The sequence below is a fragment of the Gallinula chloropus genome, assembly GCF_964237585.1.
Source record: "Gallinula chloropus genome assembly, chromosome: Z".
Classification (NCBI taxonomy): domain Eukaryota; kingdom Metazoa; phylum Chordata; class Aves; order Gruiformes; family Rallidae; genus Gallinula; species Gallinula chloropus.
Window position 1 is genome coordinate 49,885,227 of NC_140089.1, and position 25,750 is coordinate 49,910,976.

Genomic DNA, 25,750 nt, shown 5'->3' on the forward strand with positions numbered 1-25,750 from the left:
TCCCTGGCAGCGTTCAAGGCCAGGTTGGATGGGGCTTCAGGCAACCTGGTTTAGTGGAGGGTGTCCCTGCCCATGGCAGGGGGGTGGAACTGGATGACCTTTAAGGTCCCTTCCATCCCAAATCATTCTGTGATTCTATCATTAAGTAAATAAATGTGAACCCCGAGTGTTTGCCTGTCCTCTCTGAACCCCTCTGTTCCTCTCACCTCTTGAAAATAGGTTATACCAGTACAAGTGATTCTGCCTTAAAGAACAGATAATCCAGCCGCTCAAGGTGCTTTCCAATCCTCTTTCCCCCAATCATACTGTAGTTACAGAAGATCATGAGCTTCCTAGAAAATGTAACAGACATAAAAAAAGCTTTAAAGAACTTCTATGGAGTCTAACACCACCGTACTGAGGTTTAATTTTTCTGTTTATTTCTAGAAATGATAAATCACATGCCAATGGGCAGCACAAATAAAGATGACATTTCAAGCATTTCACTGATCACTAAAGACTTGTCTGCATGAAAAAGTTACTACACCTAGTTTACTCAGTGGTTTCACACTGAACTTTCTAATAACTACCTATGCAGGCACAGTAAGTGTTCAGTAAGTTTGAGGTAACATTTTCCACTTTTTGTAATTCTGAAAATGTGCTGTAAATCAACACCTTTGCTTTTTGCAGTACTTCCCTCTATAAACACTTCCTCCACAAGTTCCAGAATTAAAACTGCTCCTACCTTTAAATTTAGCCTTTGATTTACAAACCAGGATAACTTCTGAATTCTGCCTCTCCTTATTCTACATGGTCTTGTTCCTAATTCTATACGCTCTTGCCTTTGGCATGAATCTCCTGAAAGCATTTTCCACGCTTGGTATGTTCTTAAATAACACACTGACAAAAAATAGGCATAGTTTTCTCAAGAGCAACATTATCCAAAAGCTCCCTAAGCACAGTTTTTGAAAGAAATGTGTGGTCGTAGTTTCTTCTTGTTATGAACTTTGCAACAGATTGTCTGGTTACCTCTTCTAGGGAACAGATTTCTGAATCCTATTTCTACATTGACACAGAGAGTACAAGATAAATGTGAGATCAGCTTCAGAAAAGCTTGAATTACTACTTATAATTTCAGATGCTAATATCCAAATTCACTGAGTTTGCAAAAGCAAGCATACAGAACAGACTCACCCTCTTAAGATATTTATTAACTACTGCTTCTGGTCTGGCTGGAAACACTTATAAAAAAAATAATTTGTTGCATTAAATTGCTTCCAGGCAGAGCTAGAAAGCACAGTTATTTTAAAAATTAAAACAGCAGATATATTTTCCTCATGGTTTCAGGCTTGGTTCAGATCCTGTTCAAACTTGTGATTTTATCTACGTAATTTCACTTTGCCCTTTGTAAGGGATTCTGGGTCTATCATGAAAGGAATCATCATCAACCACCACTGTAACTACAATTTTTGAAATAATTTTTAACATTTAAACTCACCCTTTAGCTATTGAGTTCCTAAGGTACTACAAACATTTTTTAGTTCTCATTCCTCAGTAAAACATTTTCTTATATGACCATAGTTCTCCTGTTTCTATCATAGACTCCTCCCCTTTCAACCTTATGAAAAAATATTTCATGTCTGTTCTAAAGTAGCATGATTTAAGAGAGTATACACCTAGATGCTTCAAGACTCTTATTTTCAATGTAGAATATTCAAATAGCACCCTGAAATATTTGATAAACATCCTCAAAAACCTTTTGGTCCATTTCATTGTTTATGTACCAAGAAATCTCACTTAACACTTTTAATTTCAGAAGATCATTCATTCTTACATAGTATAATACAACACAAAACTCACTGGAATCCTAAAATTCAGATTAAGTAACAGTTGCTGGAGATTCAACTGCTCAAAGACAAATGAGAGTATTCCTGTTGAGAACAACTACATGACAACTAATTAAACACGTGTTTGCAGACTAGTCTTTCGAGGCAGGTGAGATTTTTCTTCTTTAAACTGCACAGCTCTGCAGCATCCAAATCTTAGCCATCAGTTATAACGATATTGTGAAAGTTCCTCTAAAATTTCTAGCCCACGCAACTATGTTACTATTTCTGCATATCACATTTTCTATCTCTGAGAATATAGTTCCACAGCAATTTTAAGCTACTCTGTGCTAGGGCTGCTATGTGTTCCCCCTCCCACCCCTCCAGCCACCCAGCCTGGCCTCTTACCCAGGCTAGTGCTGGTGTTCCTGGGGACAGAAGGTAAGACAGTGCAGGCAGTAGGCCAGCACTGGCTAGGATTTTTCAGGGTTATTTTTTGTCAAGTCAGCTCTCTGATACACAGTTTGGGTAGGTTTGCATTGCTTGACAATTATGCTTCAGGGTAGGCACACTCAAGGCATTGTTCTTTTTCTAAAGAAAAATGCTTATTTGATAGATCTGTATGATGGGAAAACCAACACACATTAGACTTTAAACAGAACAGTTTCTGACTGAAATAAAGGAGTATTTGATATTAGATTTGGGTTAGCTATCTCTTGGCATAGCCTTCATTTGACTTTTTAAGCTTTTGCCTTTTTAAGACTAGGTAAGATTTACTACACACAGAAACGTGGTTGCCACATTTCTAGCAATGTTTTTTCTCTGTCAATTAATTCTACTATACCACTTTTCTAAACTAGAAACAGGAAAATAATTTGTTAACTTATCTCCCAGAATACACACTCTCTCATTTTTAACACTACAAAATCTCAGTATTTTCTTTATGTTTTCTATCTCCTTGCCAAAACTTCACTATGACTATGCAGAAAATCTTATACATCTTCAAGACCTCTTAAGCTTTCAAACATTTTTGTTTATTACTGGTTCATACAAAAGAATCACAGAACCGGTTTTAAAGTAACTCAGCTGTTAGAGTTCTAATATTTCTTCCCTCCTCATTTTCTGATCTTGCTCCACTGAGTAAAAATTTTGATACACTCATAATATGATGAATGTTGCCAGAACTGCCCTTGGCTTTCTCCTGTCAGAGATTTCTTACACTTCTAGTATCAGACCTTCATCTGTTCTACATCCAAAGAACAAACTGGTGAGGTCACACAACATCTGAAGTGTCACTGCCGTGAGGCAGATCTCTGTCTCTCCGTGTGCAGCCTCTTCTGCTAGTGCTGCTGATCCCACAGACAACTGGTTTTAGCATAGTGCTCTCACATGACCATGTCATACCAGTAACAGATTATTATTTCTTTATATACCTGTACCTTACCAGAGATCCAGACCTTAGTTAGTGAATGATGTATTAAACTGTATTCAACATCTTGCAATATAAGACAAATATTAGGGCAGACTATACAGTGAAATGGACAATAGCGACCAGCATGATAGCATACAATTAGCCTAACTTTAAATGAGGGATTTCTAGAGACAATACTACAAGGAAAGGTTACAGTTGCTTTTGCAGGTATTTATGGGAAGCTCTTACGAAACATGAAGGATGAATCTAAGAAAATAGTTGACGGACTGGTACTATGAGTATCAGAATCAGGACAATGAGTTAAATTGAGTTTCCTTAATTCTGCTGCTGGAAGATGCTACTACTGCTTCTATTCCCATCCTCCTCTCATCTGCTCAGCAAAAATCTCTAGACAAAGGCTTACAGCTCAAGATGAGCTCAGGAAAAAGGTGACTTCCCTGCTAAATCCTATTTTGGTAACAGCACTGCAGAAGGCACAGCCTCCTCTGACCTGCTGGTAGAGCTGCTTGTGTGAGACACCTCTGATCCATCAAGCACAAAATCAACTGGGCTAACTCAGACCAAATGAACTGCAGAAATTTGTTCATGATCTCTAGGAGTTAGTCCTTTGATAGTTTGATTCATGTTTCACCTAGACAGTTTGTATGTTGTTTTGAAAAAGAAGTCTCCTAGAATTGTGAAGTCTTACAACAGAATTTATCCTCTTTATACAGCCAGCCAAGCCATTCTACTTATATATACAATACCATGGAAAAAAACAATGTTAATGTATTAAACTACCAAAAACAAGGAAAATCATTTGTAGAAGTAACTTCATCTTGAAATAATACTTACCAGATGAACTGTTAAATGAACAGCCCGGGACAATGCTGATGAGGTCAAGGGGCAATAACCCAGAGTTACTGACTTAAATGTTTATGCTGCTCATATAAAAGCTACTGTCCAGACACAGCAATGAAAAGACAGAAATAAAAGTTCATTAGGGGTTTCACAAACATGGCAATATACAAGAAATTTTTTCTTTCCAGGAAGAAGATGTGTGTTTGTTGTTTCTCTTGACAAGTTCCCACCACCTAGAGTAGACGGATCAAATCTAAAAGGTCCTTAGATACATGTCTCCAGTGTTTTATCAGTGGAGAGGTCAGTGACAAAATACCTATGGGGACCCAATCTAATTTCCTGATTGGACCACTCACAATTCAAAACTATGCACTGGCCAAACTAAAAAGTGGAAAAAGGCCTTACCTCTTTTCATCATGCTGTCTGTTCACCTCTGCACACATAGCCTTACACTACTGCAGAATCCTCTTCCCCTACAATCACCTTCCATCAGTCTGCTTGCTGATTTAACTGAACAAACAAAGGTGCCCGCAAAACTGCAGGCTGACAATCACACAACTTTTAGGAGACATCAGCTGGTCCTGCTCTGGACTCAGAGGAAACATTTACTCATCAAATACCTTCTATTCAATTGGAAATATCACACTGTCCTTCCTCTTCCATCAGCTATCACATACACACTTCTTTCCCCACCACAGGCAGGCGTGCATTGCAACAGCTTATAAGGCAAAACCAGAAAACACTGAAAAAAAGGACAGTTCTCATGGCATCAGCATCAAAACAAACAAGAGATCATTTGATCATCAGACAGCAGTACAGCCCCTTTGTTACATGAAGCAGTGCACACTATCGATTTGATACATGTGCACAGCAGGTCATGCAGATACACAGAAGCTTATTTTAAACCAGCTCAGAAGCATGGAATTGTCTATGGGACACCCACAGGCTCTGCAAACTGCTCAAGGCCAGTGCTACCACCCTGTGAGGTAGCTAAGCCTAAGGTAGGTGGAATACATCTACTTGCCCAATCACAATGAGAGTGTACCCGCAGTGAAATGCACTTCTACTGGGTTTTCTTGCTTTCTGCTAAATTACAATGCAGATTTGTTTGTGTTCTTAAAGGAAAGCTTTTGTCCACTGCCATCTGAAAGTCAAATCCACGCTCTGTAGTTAAGGGATCACCCTGACGTTCTCAAAATCATCTTTCATCATCACCAGAAAAGCCACCTATGGGCATTTTTCCAAAAGAGTTTCAAAAAGAGTTCACTGGCCAGCATCACTTGTAAAAAAACACCGAGATGCTTTCCCAAACTAGCCAAGGAGGACAAACAGATACAAAGAGAAAAAGGTTGGTCGTGAGTCAAGTCTGTGGAGAACGGCAAGAAAAAACTTCCAGCAAGATGTGTGCAAGTGAATATTGCAAAGGCGTGCAAAAAGTGAATTCAAAAAGCTAGTAAGGAACATTTCACTTCAAACTACTTACTCGTTTAGACAAAACCAAGAAGAGAGACAATGGTGTAAAGTACATCTATATTTGACCCGAACGGTTACTACCAATACTGCAGCAGTCTGCAGTATGAGGAACAATTAAAAGCAGGATTAACAAACAATGCATCTTCTTTCAGTGCGGCAAAATCCTGTAGTTCTTTTTCTTTGAAGCTTTAACTACTTTGTAATCACTGGATTAGAAGACTTGAGGACTTGCATACTTTCCAGACGTGCTGAGCCTAATGACAACTTCCTTTACAAAGGAACAGCCTCACAATGAATAAACAAACTTAAATAGCATGCCATCCTTTGCATAGAGAACGTAGTGACAGATGCTGTAAATTAGATGGAATACAGTAATAGCATTTCTTCCCTCTGAGCAACCGCACAACGCAACACAGAACATCTATGGAAAGATTTATGTATAGAAACTAAACGAAGTTTGCTTAATGTTTTTCTTCGTATTATTTTGAGCATCCACGGCAAAGAGGCTTTTTAAAATAAATTTTCTCAATCAAAAGCATTATTAGAAACTTCAGATGCTGACTGTTTCTATCTGGCATTTTTGTTAAAAATGAAATAAAATAAAGCAAAACGTGAATTCAAGACTCTGAAGATAAGCCATAAAGAGGACTCTATAATTCTTTCATATGGAAGATTCTTGTAATCAAACAAAACTCAGTATTACCATTCTTTCATGGGCTAAAACTGTCAGTTTTCTAATTAGTGGTCAAATAAATTTCCAAGCTAATGACGATTATGAAAGCTATTCACACCTTACACAAGGTGCAGTGAATTTAGAAAAAAGGTCAGCTTTCCTGTAAATTACTAGGAGCTCATTAAACAGGATTCATTTGCCTCATGTGTCAACTGGTCCTTTTCTTCCTGCATCTTGCATTTCTACACTGTTTACAGCAGAAAAGAGATTAAGGAGAAAGCTGCAATTCCATTACAAATGCTTAACATAATCAAGACACTGAAGGGGTAAAAAACAGTGGTAACCCCTGAGCCAAGGATAAACCTCACCACCTAACTACTTAACGATTTAATTACTGCTAGAAAAGGTTTGATTAAAGTGTGAGCTAAAAATAGTGAGTGTAGTTGATGTCGTTTGTTAAAAGCTATGCGAAGATACCCTGTATTCAAAGCTGTGTTGACTTTAAGCGGGTGACCTGTGTACAATTAATTTCCAGAGCTGAATTTCATTTACTGAAGTCAGAAGGGAGCTATAGCTAAATCTCATGCAACTTTAAAGATTCAAGTATTTTACAACTTTTTGTAGTTAGGCAATTAAAGGCATTCAGAAATACCTGTACATTTATTCCTTTCTCCGCTATTACCTTAAGAAACTAGGTCTTTTTCCTTTATAAAATTTAGAAGGTAGAAGTTTACAAACTTCAGGGCTTTCAAAATCATAGCACAGTTACCATTATGTTTTCATTCACAAACATTCTGTTGATTTTTTTTTAAAAAACACAGTGTTCTGAATACTTCACAAGTCATATGAGTAAGAAATTCAGGCTGATTAAACTTTTTACAAGGGCATGTAGTGATATGACAAGCAGTAATGGCTTTAAACTGAAGAAGGGTGGATCTGGATTGGATATTAGGAAGACATCCTTCCTCTGAGGGCAGTGAGGCCCTGGAACAGGCTGCCCAGAGAAGCTATGGCTGCCCCTGGGTCCCTGGCAGTGTCTAAGGCCAGGCTGGATGGGGCTTTGAGCAACATGGTCTAGCAAAGGGTGTCCCTGCCCACGGCAGGGGTTTGGAACTGGATGGGTTTTCAAGTCCTTTCCAACCCCCAAAGCATTCTTCTCTTGAAGCTTCCTTTCTTATCTAATTGTAAGGGGGCAAAAGTCTGTAAGCACATCCTGCACCACGACTTTCAGCAAAGGACCAAATGACCGTTCCGGTTTCTGCTGCCATAATGTCAGCACTGAAAAGGCTGAAACAAGACTTTCAGACAGAAACATTTAAATGAAATGTATGTTAACAAAGACTCTGTACACCATTAAGCAAATCTAATTAACCAGAAAAATACCGCTTAACAATCGAAGTACACGAGTATTTATTGCTGTGATTATGGGCTCTTAAGAGCTCTGGCTCTTTAGTGAAGAAAATGGCGTCTCAAACTTCGTGCCTGTGGAGGTATAGCGAACCCACGCTTCTCACAGGTGGCTAAAAGCATCGTCACTGACCCCTTTACGGGGCAGCATTTAAAAAAAAAAAAATTAAAAGCAAAAGCAAAAAAACCCTCACGAACAACCACCACACAAACCCAACCACCAACACACACAAATCGCTTTTAATGGTACTTAATTTTATACCTCCTCCTTCTTCCCCTCCAAGAAAGTTTAAACTTTCTTGTCAAGTCTGAAACGTCTCCTGATGACATACACAGGCAGAGAGAGCAGTAAAATTGCCCACAGAAGATGACGGAGATGCACTGCCACCCTTGCACCCCCAACAGCACCAGAGGTTTGTGGGCCCATTTTGCCCACTTCCCGGAGGGGTCCCCCGAGGCAGCTCGGCGCTTGGCCAGGCAGCAGCCAGCAGCCTGGCAGCTCCTCCAGGAAGGTTCTGGGAGGGCAGAAATGCTCTGGGCAGGAGCAGATGTGCAAGCGTCGGTGTTCACGGGCTGCCGGGGGCCAGGACGCCCCGCACGCATCCCTCCCGCTGCGTCCAAAAAAAACCAGATTCGGCAATTCGGGGAAGAAAGTGGGGATGGGGACGGAAAGCCCGTCATCTCCTTTTACATCCCGCAGAGGTCGACTGTCATCCTCCCAGAGGCCCCGGGAGGAGGCGCTGCCTCCGACCACATCCCTTCTCGCCCCCTCCCCGCGCCTTCCCCCGGCCGCCTTGGGAGATACCCGACGCCTGGGATCCCGCAGGAGGGACAGGGCGAGGGGACAGGCCACGCAATTTGTTAGCGGGCCTCCCTTCAAAGGGAGCAATAAAAGCGCTAGGAAAAATAAACTCGACGGGAACTGACCCCAAATTCGCTCTCCGCTGTCCCGTCCTAACCCCTCCCCCTTCCCCGGAAAACCCCCAGAGCTCTACCTTTCTGCTGACCCTCTCCCTTCACGGTAATGCAACAAATGGCAAGACCCAGGACCCAGGCGCTGTTTCCTGTTAAGGAAATATAGGCATCTGTCACCTCCCGGGGAGAGGTAAATGGATTAGCGAAAGCAACAAAGAGAAGAAAAGCCCTTTCAAACGTGCAATTGATTAACAAGTCCCCTCTAATCTGCAGCATCACTGTTTTTCCTTAAAGACATCATCGGTCTCCTCCTGCACTTCGGTCGAATTAAATTAAAGCCAGGAAAGGGGGGGTGAAGGCGCTGCTTGCCCGCCGAGCTCCCACTCTGCCCGACCGGGCCGGCACGGGAAGGGTTACAAACCTGGCACGGAAACGATGCCGCCTGTCATGTCTTCCCTCGGTCCCCGAGCAAAGCGCCCCGGGAAAGGGCTGTGTGAGCACGGTTTATCTGCTGCAGAGGGGGGAGAGGGCAATTTTCCAGAGAACGGTTTCACGAAAGATCAAAGAGCTGGATCCGACAGCTCCTACTTCCCCGGCGCATTTCACATCCCGAGGAAAACGAACACGTTAAACCTCCCCGTCTCTGGCCTGAAAGCACCACATGTCTTAGGCGTGCGCGGAGCGGGGGCGGGGGGAGCAGTTTATTCGCCTTCTTTTACTGGAACTGTAACTCTTACACCATCGCGGTTCTCCAACCCCACACGTTCCCTACGGTCCCTATAAATCACGGCGCTCGCCTCAGAGATGCCGAACAAACTGGCAACTGTTCAGCAGCCGGATTGCTGCTGCCACGGCGCAAGGTCAGATGTTAATAAGGGCAGTTTATTCAGCCCTAAAAGCAATCGCGGAGCTCGCTGAACCGCGTCCTAGTGTTTCCTGAGTCCGAAGACGCACCTTCTCAGTCCCCAAGGCGCGGCCGGGAACACGGAGGAAATGAGACCCTCTAAAAACACACAGAAAGAGACCCCCCCAAGCCTCCACCAGTCGCAAGCGCGGCGGCTGCCCCCTCGCCCACTCAACTTTAATCTCCCACACCCCCCGCCCCCTTCTGGTTCCCGCTGAGATTCTGGCAACACTCAACAGCCCAAATAATAACACATTATTATAACCATTCCGAGGAGAGGGCTGGGGGGGGGGGGGGGGGGGCGGAGTGAAGGAGGAGGCTCCACTCATTGCTATCCAACACAAACCCCCGAACTTTTCCTTTGTTTTCTCCTTCTTTCCCCCGCCCCCCTAGTCACCTCCAGCCAGCCGCGGTGCGCGGAACCGGCCGAGGAGAGGCATGCGGCGTCCGCCGCCCGAGCGGGCGCGGAGGCGCCAGGATGCGCTCTGAGAAAAACTTTTTACTGAGCTCTCCTCAGGGCGGCCACCGCTGCCCTCGTCTCCTGCCAACCCCCGCCCCCTCGTAAAAAACCGCAACATCAGGTTTCCATTTTGCCAAGAAGAAAAAAAAAAAAAAAAAAAGGGGGGGGGGGGAGTAGTGGGTAGGAAAGGAAGGGAAAGGAAAGGAAAAGAAAGGAAAGGAAACATAAACTACCAAGTGGGGATGCTGGCTGCTCCGCCGGTCCCAAATTTCACAGAAATACGCGCAGCTTTCCCCGTCTCCTCGCTCCCCGCACACCCCTTCCCGAAAAGCAGGAGCATCCTCCCCTCCAGCCGGGGTCCCGCTCCTTACCTGCCGCACGGAGGCGGAGGAGCGAGGCGGCTGCCAGCAGGGCTAGGAGGAGGCCCGCCGCCCCCCGCTGCCCCGCCGCCGCTGCGGGGATCATGCTGCCCGCCGGCCGCCGCTGCAGAGAGCCCGCGCGGTAGTAGTGCCCGCGGAAGGTGCGGGTGTCGCTGCCGGTGTCGCGGGAGCTCGGTGCGGCCGCAAACTTCTCGGCACCGCCAACTCAACCCTGCGCTCCCGCTAGCGGACTGTCCCCGACTAGGGGCGGAGGAAGCCGCGCTCCTTTCTCCTCCTCCTCCTCCTCCCCCCTCCCTTTCTTCTCCTCCTCTCCTCCTCCTCCTTCTTGCCCAGCATCCCAACGTCAGCCGGGACAAATCAGACACAGGAGAGGGGGGAAGGCGCAGGCAGGACAGGGAGAGTCCCTGCGCTCCGGCACCCTCTGCCGGGGGCAGCCCCCGCGCCCGCCTTTGCCTCCACACAGGGGCAGGGGGACCTGAAGACCCCCAGGAGCCATCAGGGGCTTGGGTCCCCTTTGAAGTGCTAGTCCTGCCCCCAGAAGCCTCGGGATCCCTCAAGCTTCCTCAGAAAAATCCTCAATAAAACAAAAAATACACAGTACATCAGCCAAAAACACTGCTGCGTCTCTCCTTCGCCACTTCTCTTCTGGCGGCACAGTTGACGCTTTTTTGCACCCACATACCATTAAGCGGTTGAAACCAGTTACTCCTGCAGAAGGTCCGTGGCTGTCAGCCGCACAGTACGTACTCCAACAGGCGAGGCCGACCAGGGCTGGTATATTCCTCCACGCACTTGACCAGTTCTCTCTTGTCAGGGTGTCAAAAGTCAATTTTACTTTCCATCTTTAACAAGCAGAAAGTAATTCTGCTCCAGTAAAGCCCAAAACCATGTCAAAGTTACTTACTACCAGTAAATAACCACTGCATTCTGGGAACAATTTAAATATGCCTTTCAAAATTCTTTTTAGCTTTTGGTGGTTATTATTTTTTCAGTTCAAAGAAATCAGTACTCTGATACCTAACTGTGAGGAGGCATTACCTATGTCATACAAACTGCAAGAACACATTAACACCTGAACATTTGCCATATTTTAGAATTATAAATTAGCAAAGTTAATCAGATGTCTTCTATATATTTACAGTAGTCCTACTGGTTTAGACTTCATTTCTAAAGATTTAATGCTGAGTAGTGCTGAACACAATAAATCCCTTTAAGTTCTTCCCCAAATCAAGTTGTAAATTTGTAGTTGTTTCAGTGAAATTGATTTACCAGTAATTTCACTCCTTACTGCAAGCAAAGCCAAATGTTACAACATATTATTTCTTCCTGCTTTTGTACCCAGTTTCTTTCCTCTCAGGTCTCCAATTCTGTCTTGAAAATTCTTCTGACACCTAGACAAAGGGAGGTCTTGATCCCTCTTTGGCTGGAGTGTGGGCCTGGCTGAATTCAGTCCCTTGCCATCACAACACCACATTTTATAATCCCTTTTGTAAACATATGAAACCTAATGTAAAAGCAGCACATGTTTTTTTCTGTTAACTCCCCTCCTCAGATTAAAGGCTGCTCTGGACCTTGCCTCTTTGATGATGAGAAACCTACTCCTAATTTCCAGCCTATATGTATTCATGACTAGTTTATGCTCTTACCTCTTGTGCCACAATTACACTTTCACATAAATACTTTCTCACTTCCCCTCTCTATGGTATAAAGTGACCAGAATCACACCTCAACCTTTATTTCATTAAACTAAAGCCTCCTAAATTGTAAATTTCCTCTGAAATGAGCAGTCCTGCATTCCCTAAGCCTTTTTAACTTTTTTTTTCTCTTGCACTGTCTATCCACTCATCCTGGCACATTTTAGCAGTCAGATTTAATTTTTATGAAGGTGGGTGTCTTGAGCTTGGCATAGTAATGGAGATGCATTCTCTACCAGAGCACTTCTCATTTCCTTTCTGTGCTAAAAAGATTCACACATCCCGATGATTACAGCACCTTTCCAGTTACAGATAAACTATGAGGTGTTAGAAAATCTACATTCCCTTTTTCTTTATTGTTTCCATTGTATAGCTAACAGCAGAGAATTACATCAAAATTCTACTTGCCTGGCCTCACAAATCCCTCCTCCCATTTTGTATCTTAAGTAATTCAAGACTAGCTCTCTCTGTAAGATATCCTGCTCCATTTTTTTATTAAGACTACCTTTTTTTTCACATTAGGAAAACATTCTGGCTGACATTATAATATGTCCTTAGATTTTTGAGAATACATTAAATCTTTATTAAATATCAGAGATCAACAGTGTAAAGCATCCCTCCACCTAATAGTGTACAATTCAAAATTTCTCATTTTTCTCTCCTCTGTCAGCTAATCATCTTCCCCACAGTCTACTTAAGCTGCATCTTAAACCATACCTTCCATTATGGAAGTGTATCAGATATTCAACCAAAGTCCAGATGAATGAGATTGAGTATGTCCTTTGCTTTGAAAAATCACTGAAAGGAAGTTATTAAGGTCAACTGACATGATATCTCTTTGGTAAATGTTTTATTCTATTAGCTTCTAATTTTTTTTTTTTTTTATTCCAAACTCTGTTCCAGAGCTTTGCAAATTCCTGAGGCAAAACTAATAGATCAATAGGTATCTGGATGACTTTTTCTCATTCTTCATAAATATCATCTACAGAGCTGAACAAAAGCTTGATCTCTGAGGAAATGGGCAAGATCACATAGCCACGTAATGTGATAAAGGAAGCATATGCAGCACAAAAGCTGGGGGTAACAAAAAAGACAGCATACTCTTCTGATTCTCTCCAAAATAAAGCTGCTAACTTGCCACCACTCTAAGCAGCCAGTGTGTCTACTTCCACTTCCTTCCAGTTACATGATACTGTATCTCCTCCAGTAGATTATATGGATGGGAGGAGTGGAGAACTAAGAAAAAAAAAAAAAAAAAAAGAAAGAAAGTAACTGGGCCTGCAGTTGAGTGCATTCCTTCCCCTTTCTCTCATTTTTATTTTGGCAGTATCTGCTCTTTGGTTGTGATGGTAAGCACACTTTTTGTCGGTGATGGGATTAGTTTTCTAAGGCAGGGCAACTAAACTCGGTGCCAAGAAGCATGCCCAGGAAAGTAAAGCAGAGACAGTGCTGTGACTTTCACAACGAAGTTTAAATGACTAAAACCTGTAGCTGTTACCTACCTGAAACATTACAATCTCTATTCCTCTGGAGCTTACAGTTGTTCAGCTGAGTTTCCTACCTTCTGAATGTAAAAGGGAATAAAACTGCTTGCAGAAATTAGTCTACATTTTGCATAATCCTCCCAAGAAATAATAATTTGCTTCATTTCTCTCAAAAAAAAAAAACCCTCACAAAATAACTAGGATGTGGATTTGAATAACTTTTGCATTTGGGAATAAGTTAGCATTTGGTAGAAACTTCATCTGTGAACTAATTTTCCAACTTGGCAAGGGAAACTGGTTGCATTATGAAGACTAGATGACTAGGCCAAGTTAGCTGTTGAGAATTTAAGTCGCCTTCATAGCTACAAATGATTTTGTCACTGACCACAAAAGCTGCCGTTTCTTATTTAGCATTTGCAGGGAGAACCACTTGGCAGGACCAAGGTGAAGTCACTACAGTGAAGAAACCACAGTACAGATTCTTGCTCTCTATTGTTGAAAAATATGTGCAGCAGGCAAAGCAGCATGGACAACTGCACATTTCTTCTGAGCTGTTTCAGCCTTCTAGTGAAAGCCATTAGAGTGCTCACGTGTGCTCTGCAGCATATGGTCCCAAACTGTTTTGTCACTATTTGACAATGAAAAAGCTGTGTGTGTATTTGTTTGCATGACCATATGGTAGGTGCCTGGTAGGAGTAGTTAAGAGCAACGGGCAAAGCTGGAATTCAGCCTGAACTTGCTTTGAAATCCCTGACAGAATTTGGATGGATTCCCTTTATGTCTGCCTTCATAATAAATATGACAAAAGTAACTTTAAAGACAGTGTAAGATTAGATGTGGTTCAAACTTCACAGTCTTAGTGTTCCTGCAATCATTCTACGAGCTTAGGTGAGTTTTAATTGGTGCACTATCTTAATTGAAAAAGAATCATTCCACACCTGATCCTTCTATTCCTATGATTAAAGCAGTGCAGAAAAATTTAGTGTAAATGCTTCCTACGTGCGCTGCGTTTGTAGGATCAACTCTTGGGCTTTCTACTACAGTGGAAAAGTACGTCCCTCATAGTTCTGCTATGGGCCAAAACTGAAAAAAAAAAGAAAAAAAGATTTAGGCATCTAAAACAGAATTCAGGCAGGCTTCAGATTCCCAAGCCCAAAACTGCACCCCAGAAATGTACCTGTTTTTTGAACACCTCATTAGCTGTCTCCTGTGTGGTGTAAACATCCTGTATACAATCGGACATGTGCACATTGCCAAAACTGCCCCAGCAGTTGACCCAGCAACCAAATGCCCAGTTCCACTGCGGTCCAGAAACTTTCCAAGCACAGTGCTTGAGGGTCTTGACAATCCATACCTGAGTCTGACCACCCAAACAGTTTTAGTCCCTGTCTTCCGAAAAGCATAGTTTGGAAGGAAATAACCATGAGAGTCTTGGGATGGAACTGTGTAGGCACAAGGGAAAGCCCAGCTGTGTGTCTGGCACTGAGAAGTCTATGAGACTGGTCACCCTGGTAAATGTTACAGTTAGCAAATCACAGAATAAAAATGAAAATAGTTTGGGAGCAGCAGCTCAAATAAAGAACTATGTGGTCACAGCTTGTCTGATGGTTTGTTTATTTTTTTAATGAAACCTGTAAATATCACAATAAAAACCAAAACCAGTCATCAGAAAACTTATTCTTTACTGGTAGCAATATAGTATCACATTTTGATCCACACTTTCAGACCATTATTTATTATGTTTTAAATAATATACATGATAACTGAGGTAAGTATATGTCTTCTAAAATAGCCACAATAAACATTTTGAAGGAAATTTCTCAATGTGCTCAGGAGTCATCTCACTTCTTGCTTTTATTTCCAGCTCTACACATACAAATCTATCAAGCAGTGCTGTCACAGAAGCTGCCCCACCACAGATCTGATGAGCATCCGTATCATTAACATTCCTTTTAAAAGAAGATCACCAAGGATATTTCTCATGCCTAAAACCACAGGAAACAATAAGCACAGCTTTTCATTTATTCCTGAAGTTAAGATGCAGACAGCACTCACAAAAATAGAGGTGATTCCCCTAACTTGTAAATCATACTCAACGGCTTCTCAATCCTCTCAATCATGGAAACTGAGAGGTGGAGAAAGGTGCATTTCTATTCTCTATCCATTATGGCTATGGGTAAAGCAATTTGAGAATGACTTACTGAGGATCAGAATCTTAATAGAGAATGGGATTTAGGTTTCCATTTGACAAATTAAACAAGAATACAAATGTCTGAATTAATTCAACTTAGAGCTCAACAAATCCTTGAGTTTGTTATGTTTACACCAAAGTGATCTTGGCATTTAGTCTCTCACTCTCCAAAAAATAAAACAGAGGCTCTTTTGTCATGCAATTTTCATTAGCATTTCTTGCTAGCTATACTGAAATACTTACATGTATTTATTTCAGTTGTTTATGTGAGCCCTCATCATGGCACTAGAATGCTACAGTTTTGTAAATAACATGTGAGAAATTAAAATTATAAGTATTTAATTTATGTAAACTCTAAAACAAGCTCTTGCTGCCAAGTTAGAGCACCAACATTCAGCCATTTGATGGATTTCAAAGTTTTAAAAGGGTGCCCTTAACATCCTAAGTTACTTGCTGAGTTCAAATCCATTACCCAAGCTCTCAGTACTAGGATACTACATTAAATACTGCAGGTTTTGGCAACACCAAAAGTACAACATTCTCTCAGTGAGGCAGAAACAACAATGTCAGTGGATCTAGGCACCAGAGCATGGTAGACTAGCATGCAGTTCAGTTTCAAAATGCAGCAGATCTTTGTAACTCACCACAAAACTATGTATTTTTTGAAAGGTCATAACCTGGACAGAAAGGTGTTAGGCAAGCACTGAACTGAACCAAGGGTTGAAAAGGAGTATTAAGTAAGGAGAATGCTCTTTTGAGAGTCTCAACATGGGTATGTTCAAAGGACCTTTGTGGGGGAAGCTGGGATAAGGGTAAGAAAAGAAGATGAGGATTTTTTGGTGTGCTTTGGGGTTGGGTTTTTTTTTTTCATTTGGGCTGGGGTATCAGTGGGTTTTATATTGCTGGGGGGAGGGTGTTCTTTGATTTTTTTTTTATTTTTTTTTTAAAGCTAGCCTTAGCTAGAGAACTGGAAGTCTTCAACATTGGCACATGCAGGTGCCATAAACAGGAATCAGAAGTTGTATGCTCTGTTCCTAAGAGCACTGAAGAATAGTCCAGAATCTTGTCAAAAGTGCATCAAAGAATGACGTGGTTTTGGGGGAGGGGCCGGGGGAGGGGAGTGAAATAAATAGATATACTTGAGAAACTAGAAGCAGTCAGCACAAACTATTTTTTGTTATACCACAGATATGAAGTTGCAACTCCTGCCTTTGTAGTCACAAAGCAGGTCACAAATGGACAACAAAACTCAGCCTAGCAGAGGCAGGCTGAACACACTGCAGTACGGCACTAGGAATCTGTCATGTGGTAAACAAAATTCCTTTCCTTCCCTCAAACTCAGTGGTACATATGGCACACACACACATAAGTGAGCAAGAGCAACCATGGGAAGAACTTCAGACAACGTACAAACAGTAATGGGCACACAAATGCAACTAAAATCCATGGGCTGCTGCTGTGCTCCATGGCACGGAGTGCTGTTGGCTCTCAGTACATATTCCCCAGTGTTTCCCCTTTCATCTACAATACTGAGGAAGAGTCTGCCACTTTTATCCTTTCTCTCACCCACAGTCTGAACTTTAAGACTCATGAAAAGAAAATTCAACATATTGATGAATATTGAGAAATTTAGGGTCTCATAAGCTAATAATGTATTCTTCAGAATTCACAGACCATTATACTTAGCAAATGGTAAACTGAGGGAGTGACATGGACTCAGATAGATGTACAAGCATGAATAAAACTGTTTCACACACACACACACACACACACACACGAAACTAGTCAACAGTGTAGACAACAGAGACTTCACACTGAAGTACAGTAAAGAAGACATGATGACACTGGATTCTACTGTTGAAACATTTTAAAGACTGCATAAAACCCTTTCTCCCCAGAGATATTTGCAAAGCCAGTCAGCTGGAAAGAAAACAACTGGGTCCCCAACTCCAACATGGATCGTTGAAGTTCTCTTCTATTGAAAGCAGCTTATTGCCAACAAGTAAAATTATTTAAAAATAGACAATCACAAGGTTGTACTGTGTCTGAATTGGCTATCAAATGGGGTTTGATCTTGCAGTCCTAATTCCTGCTATAAAGTAATCTCCCATTTTTTGTGTCACCTTCTCTTTGTTTGTACACCAGTCCTATGAATATGTACTTTATGAAAAATAGAAAAGTGAAATACTTCCATTCATGTAAAGATTTCCTCTACCTCTTCTCATTCCCTTTAATGGAATTGAAATAATTTGAACAGTTATTTGCTACACTACCACGAAGAGGATACTAAGCCTTTTTTATTCCTCTTCTAGAACATTTTAATTTTTATTAAACTGGATTTTTAAATATCTAATTATCTCATATCTTCTGTGCAATTATGTTGTTTAAATTGCACAAATAAAAAAAAACCCCAACAAACAAAACCCACTTGTTTAAGTATGTTTTTACCTTCAGGATCTTATTATCATCCCTTTTACATTTTATGTCTTTCATTCACAAAAGACATGCAACAAAATTGGAGACTAGCAATAATTACAAAAATCATTCACATTTTGTATTAGGTTTAAATTGCAAGCTTAGTCTGATCTGCCAAGGGAGATATGCAATTGCCTCAACCTAGGGATAGATTAGATAACTGTCTGAATGAAAAGGTCTTATCTCCATTCACCACACGGGGTGGGGGTGGGGGGAAGGGACTGAAGGAAAGTAAATTGTTTCACTTTTTATTTGGGAATCAGCATTTTTGTACATGGTCAGCTACTTTGGTAGTACTGTATACTGTTTCACTCCAAGAATCATGAGAATACACTTCCTGGTTTGAGTCCCATTTATGCACTCAAATTTTTGCCTAATCTGAGGCTCTGCTTGCAGGGATGAGTACCCCTCATCTGGCATCAGGCAGCATTTCCCACTTGGAGCAAACAGGCGAGGATGGATTATCACATCAGTCACTACTGTCGTCCCCTACCCATTGTAATTTGACCAAGATCAAATAGGAGAGAAAACATACTGTGGTTCCTGTGTTGCTCGGGAATTGCTGAGCCTCAGGTTTTGATGGAGGTTTATCTTCCTTGCACAACATCAGCTGACGTACTACACAAATGCCTACCTGGCTTACGTTAAAGCCTCTTAAATGAACACTTCTTGATATCTTTCTTTCCCACAGCAGCAGCAGTCAACTTCTCACAAGAAATCTGTAATTAAATTAAATAACATGGTTAAATTAGACTCAGATGCTCTGAGCCATTGCACAGGCTTGAAGATATCTCTGAGACACCAGTGTCATTTTTGTGGAGAAGGGTTTATCTAAAAGGCCCCAGTGTGTGCCTTGTACAACAGCTAATGTTATGCAATGCTGGCCCAGCAAAACTCAGACCCTGAGCATAACTGTCCTCTGTCAGGTTCTCAGCAACTACCAAGCAGCATGGGAATCAGCCCAGCTAAGAAAGTAGGAAGTGAGGATAAAGGACAGTTCATTCCCAACTCTGAGCTGACACCCTCCGGGAACAACTAAGATAAATGAGGGAAGTCTGAATATTACTTTTTCTCTTGCCTGTAAGTTGTGGATAATAGGGAAGGCAGAGGCAAGGGAAAGCAGAGGCAAGGTAAGGCAATATTTTTTCTGTCTGGCTAGTTCTGAAGTACTCAATATTTAAGAGCAGTAAAACAAGACAAGAAGGCATAGACAGATTTGCAGAATTTGGCTTTTCAATCTGTGACATAAGACATACAAAGCTGGTCTTTTTAAACTTTGCATTTCTACACTTGCATAGCTTTTAATTCAACAGGAAGGGGAAAAGACAGCATAGATAATTGTGCATCTGAAAGTGTATGAAAGGAATCAGGAGACTTCTGTTACATTGTGACTTGGAGTGTACAGGGTTGCTCTCACTGAAATGAAACTGAATGGCACAGAGTGCCTCTGAGGCACACAGAGCACTAGAAATAAAGCCAACAAAATAAATTTATCTGTGTGGAAGGAACCATGAGAAATAATTTTGTCCACTGTGAAAATGGAGGGAAAACTAGAACATTTTTTAGCAGAATTGTTGCCAGTGGAGCTGAATGTTCAAACTATAGCTTGACATGGGTGCTCACTGAAGAAGTTTCTTTGTGAGCAAGTTTGAGTTCCTAGAACACGGAGGCTGTATAGTGGGCATGTGCATATTGTATTAATGATGTACCACAGGCACTATACTGATGTGCATGTATTACTGAAATAAGGAACCTTACAAGATCTTCTAATGCAACCAACCACCAGTATCCCAAACCCACATTTTTTTCCCTTCTGTTTAAATTCTTTAGAAACAATGCTTTTAAGGTAACATGAAGAGGCCAAAATTAACAATGCAGTAAGGAGAACATGACATCTACTTATATTCACTCTACTTCCAGTTTCTGTTTACATTGGCAGCTACATAAAATTATCTGTTAATGTATTCTCAGGCAACAAAATTCCAGCAAATATTTAGCCAAAACCAGATATATATATATTCCTCATATACAACATCACTGAGCTAATGCTGATGCTAGTCTTGGAGTTTTAACTTTACTTTTTCTGTTTACGTTTAGCTTACACCTTCAACACATTAAATAGCTTAGAAGAAGTAACAGTTGCTAAGAATTCCAGGACAAAGCCTAGGAAAATAAATCTTGTCTTTAGCATTGATAAATAACACCAAAGGACTGTGATGTTTAAGACCTTAAAGTTAGCCTTCCTATTACCTACAATAAACTCCATGGGGTTCATTTTGTTTATTAAGTGCCATATAAGGTCAAGATGACTTCTAGGACTACTTGAAGTCATAGCTTTTTCAACTTTCAATACTGGGAATCACATACATGCATCTGTGGCAGGATAAACTGTAAAAGAATACATTCTTAAATCAAAAAGCAGATTTAAAGACAGATTTCTAACAGTGCATTTTACATGAGTATGCAAGGATTTTGATTTGATCCACACTCAGCAGGGGTGCCTGTTATTCAAACCATGTGGTATCCCCCTGGTATGCAGGGTATAATACTGCTGCTGTCAGCATTTGCTTTAAAATCTGATGCAATGTATTACAAAGAAGATTTGAACAATCATAACTAAAATTTGTTGGGAAGACTTGAAACAAAGGATTGAATGAAGTTGAAAACTTACGGAAACAATAAAACCTGAAATGTTTTTAAAAGAAACTTAATATCCACATGGGAACGATTCTACAACCTCTTTAGCAAATTTTAATCAGACATGCCTAGCAAAAATAATATTACTAACTTCTATATAAACAAAAACATGCATATATTCCAACAAAGGGACTAAACAGTACAGTTAACATTTATTTAGGACTACCATACAGAGGAATACTTGTTGCAATTTGATGGCACTGAACTTAAAGAAAAATGCATACCCAATTAGCAAAATAATTTTCATTTTCTGTTTATTGGGTCATCTTTCACTATTTTCCACTGTGAAGACTATATTTACATTAACATTTATACAATGTAATTCCACTAGGTTTTTTTCCACCTAGGTTTGTTTGGTCTTATTAAACCTTAGGAGACACTTTTCTGTCCAAAACGCATTCACTGATAACCACAGCCTTCACAACCTTATTTTAAGTTTGCTATCAATGTTTCTATAATTTGGCATTTATACAGCTCTTTCAGAAGTTATGAAGTTATTCGGCTGAAAGAATTGTTTCCCAAAGAGATCTAAAGCTTTACTGTAAAATACACAGCACAGAGGCTGAAGACTTGAGAAGTAAGATTTGCCTCATAATATTCTTCAGGGGTGAAGAAAATAAAACCATGGGGAGATTAGCCAAAATTTTATAGAAATTATGACAGTATGACAAATAAAACCTGCCTCTCGAATCAGGATATGAAAACTGATGCCACTTTTACTGTGCTTCAGAAGATTGATCTTCATCCACATCAAAAAATCTTTATTTTCTACTCAAGCAGTGAAGTCTTGTTTGCCAAACTTTACTTGCATTACTTCTAGAATCTTGCGAGCTGAAGAGTGATGTGGAAGTGTAAGGGTGCACATCAACATGCAACATACAATGTTTCCAAACAAGGGAAGAACTACAAGGATATTTCAGATACTGAAATGTACTTTATATTATTTATAATGGCATTAAGTAAAGGAAATGACACCAGCACTACAGGATTTGACTGTTACAGTTGTGTGGTGTTGAGTCCTTCTGTACATTTAGGGTCATCAAGATCTTAAAAACCAGAAAGGACACTCTTAACTGAGGTAAAGCTATCTTTCTTAGAGGTGTTCCCTAGTCTGCTGTAGACAGCAACCTCCTGTAGTATCAGCAGGACTAGACTATACCACGAACAATTGGTACATACTTAAATCTGCTTCAGAACAGATGACAAGGCCTTTTGAGATTTCTTCCAAGATTTTTTTTTTAAACAATGAGATGGGTATTATTGTTAACAAAGTATTTAAAAAATTGTGACCACAATTAAATTCTTCCACATGACAGGCAAGTGTTTTTCACTGACCTGAACAAACACTGAAGTATCAAAATCATATTTGTTTATGAAGATGAATACAACATAGTTGAGACTGAACTGAGGACTTAGAAAATGCACATATATGTTTTTGCTGTTATAAGTTATAGTCAGCATTATTTTTCAGAGTACAGATTTTATCACAAATCATGAAATTTACTTTCTCTAAGGGACATGTAGGTATTAACAAAGAATAAAGGTCCTGATGACAGCATGCTCAATAATTTTCCTGGCAGAAGAAAAATGTATCTGAAATATGGCTTTAACAATGTCTTGCTGATTGGCATGCACTTACTTATTTTTTGGTTTTGGCTTCAGCAGTGCCCCTTGTACTTATCAAGTCTGTGGTATAACCCTATGGAGATGGGCAAAAAAGGAATACATTGCAATAAAAAACTCAAATGTTTTCCTCAGTTTAACCAATGATAAAGAATCTACAGAAACTTTTCAATTTCCATTTTCAACTTTTCCCTTCCATTTTTATGGATTATTTATTAGTCTTAAGAAAGAATATGGTTTATTAAAATGTCACAGTGGAGCAACAATAAGGGAACAACAGTATATTAACAGTAAAGTCAACTGTGCTTTATTCAGTGGCTCATTCTCAGTTTAGTAAGACAGCTTCCAATGCACAGAAGGACCAGCAAGATGTGGGGATTTTGGACATTCTCTTAAAAAAAAAACAGTGTTGTAGGGACTTTATGGATCATGAAGCACAGAACCTGCCAGCAAACACATTACCAGAATGCATAGGTCATATATGTTTCTGGCAGTAGCTTTTAGGCTTTCTGACTATTGATCAACACACCACCATACAATAGGAAACGTGTCTAAACTGTTCTTGCTGTAAAGCTGTATGTGCAAAAGTAGTCACTGAATTTAATTCCATGGCGTCTGTAAGCATCCATTACTGTCTAAAACTACAATCCAAACACTACAAAGAGAATTTTTTATTATATAAGCAGAATATTCCTAAAAGATTCAACACACCTCTGTTATCCATGCTGTACCAGTAACACACTTTCTCTCCTTGCTTTGACAGACCCATGCCATCAGTTTTATCCCTAATACAGGACACTTTGTGTTTCAGCACATCATTCCTTACATTTTAGCTCTAAGTATTCCATCGTCATTTCTGGTGATCATAATAAATTGCCTAGAGGTAACTGTTGTACCCACAGGAGGGCAACATTTGATATCCAATTTCAAAGTCTGTTAAGTATTTCAGAATACCAGTTTGATGACCCTGAGCAGGGAGTTCAGCCAGGAGAGACCTATATCTGGAGGAAATCTGTGAGTACATGCAGTGGACTGATTGAATCCCCAGCTTAACAATACTCCACATGCATGTAAGGTACTGGGTGTTCTCAAACACTACCACCAAACACAAATCCCTAGAGAAGTGTAAACACTTGGTATTAGGCATGAATTGTCTACTAATGTGATCTGTGTATACCTCAATGCTGCCATAATCTCATTTTTACCATTACAGATATTTTTTCACTTCAGGGCTCTCAGAAACTGGGGTGGTGGTGATAGAAGTTGTTCTTAAGAGGTTTTTATTTAAGTCACAAGCACTGGGAAAAAGCTACAATTGAAGCCATAGCTTGGGTATAAATAATGACTCAGACAACTGGTTTTTATTTTCATTTTTGTTTTCACTGACTGAGAATGTAAATTGAACTTTAGTGCTATTGTGCTTTGTTCTCCCTCTCTGTGAAAATGTGTTCTGCATTAAATTGCATGGATAAACTAGAACAGCTCCAAATATCACCCTTCAGCTTTTGTATAACACAAGAGCCAAGAAAAGATAGAAAATGCGGTTTTATGACCAACAGATGGTGTAATTGGTATCATAGATGTTTTTATGTCAGGGGGTCGTAGGTTCAGCCTCCATCTGGAGCCTTCTCAGATCTGCTGTGTAGCTAAATGATTAAAGAAGCTATATTGGGTCAAAACCACAACAACCTGCCTGAGGGTAAAAGTATTGCTTTCCTGATCTAGCTGCTATACTAGAGTTGCCTCCCATATTACAGTTCTCAAGCCAAATAATGCAGCAATTAATACCAACAGGATTCAACAAAACATTCAACACCCATTTGCTCACAGCCTTCAAGATTTTTAGTAACTTCTGCAAATGTCATAAAAGTAAGTCTAGTTTTGTTTACTTCAGTGAAAAACTGTTCTAACTCAGGCTGATAAATAATAGCAACAGGTCAAAAACCACGGAAAAGGAAATAGGTATGCTGTGTAGAGTTTAAAAGATCCAGCATTGATCACTTGGACAAGATGGTTCATATCTCCCAATCAAAATTAGTCACATTAGTATTCTGATGGTAAACAGCACAGTTGTGGCTCAGCACAAATGGTTTACCTACAGTTTCTGGGTTGGGATCAGAATATTAACAAAATTACTTTTCAATGGTCTTGAGAATCTGGAGAGGTCCCAGTTGACCAGAAACTGGCAAATATTGTCCCAATTTTCAAGAAGAACAAAGACACTGGCAATTACAGATACGTCAGTCTCACCTCAGTGCCTGGTAAAATTATATAGAAAATCATACTGGGAGTTACTGAAAAACACCTAAAGGACAAAGCAGCCATTGGTCACAGCCAGCCTGGGTTCAGAAGAGAAAGGTCCTGTCTATCCAATCTGATTTCCTTTCACGACAAGGTTACCAGCTGGTTGGCCAAGGGAAACCAGTTGGTGTTCTTGTCTTGGATTTCAGCAAGGCTTTAGATACTGTGTCTCCCAGTATCTGGCTGGACAGAATGTCCTACATGCAACTAGACAAAGCCACAATCCATTGGGTGAGCAGTTGGCTGATGGACCGGGCCCAGAGGTTAATAGTAAATGGGGTTACATCTGGCTGGGGTTCTCCACGGTTCCACCTTAGGTCCAGTTCTTTATAAAATTGTCATAAATGACCTGGACACAGGACTAGAGGGCGTCTTAAGTAAATTTTCAGATGACATCAAACTGGGAGGAGCTGTTGACTGTTGAAGGTGGTGAAGCTTTACAGAGAGACCTGGACAGATCAGAGTGCTGGGCAGTCACCAGGAGCATGAAGTTTAACATGGGTGATGCCAGATTCTGCACCTAGGAAAGGGAAACCCTGGCTGCACATACAGACTTGGGGAACAGACACTGGAGGCCACCATGCTGAGAGGGATTTGGGGGTCTTGGTAAACAGCAAGTTAAACATGAGGTGCAGCCAGGAGGGCCAACTGTATCCTGGGGTGCATCAAGCACAGCGTTGCCAGCCAGTCCAGGGAGGCGATTGTCCCACTCTACACTGTTGTGCTGGTGCAGCCTCACCTTGAGTAGTGTGTGCAGTTTTGTATTCCACAGTACAAGAGGGACATAAAACTATTGGAGAGTGTCCAGAGGAGGGCAATGAGGATGGTGAAGGGTTTGGAGGGGAAGTCTTATGAGGAGAGGCTGTAGTCCCTTAGTTTTGTCAGTCTGGAGAAGAGGCTGAGGGGAGATGTCATCACAGTCTATGGCTGCCCGATGGGGGAAGCTAAGGGGCAGGCACCAATCTCCTCTCCTTGGTGACCAGTGATAGAACCTGA

At 41.0% G+C, this 25,750-nt stretch overlaps 1 protein-coding gene across 1 annotated transcript in view; it reads right to left on the reverse strand.

The window, feature by feature from the left end:
* The window catches only part of ROR2 (receptor tyrosine kinase like orphan receptor 2), a gene marked incomplete at both ends in the record, with an annotated part of 147,814 nt that extends 137,440 nt beyond the window's left edge, over positions 1-10,374 (reverse strand). Inside the window, one exon of the mRNA XM_084278846.1 lies at positions 10,281-10,374. Within this exon, the coding sequence (XP_084134972.1) occupies positions 10,281-10,374 (94 nt within the window). The remainder of the gene's footprint in view (positions 1-10,280) is intronic.
* Between the last annotated feature and the right edge of the window lie 15,376 nt (positions 10,375-25,750).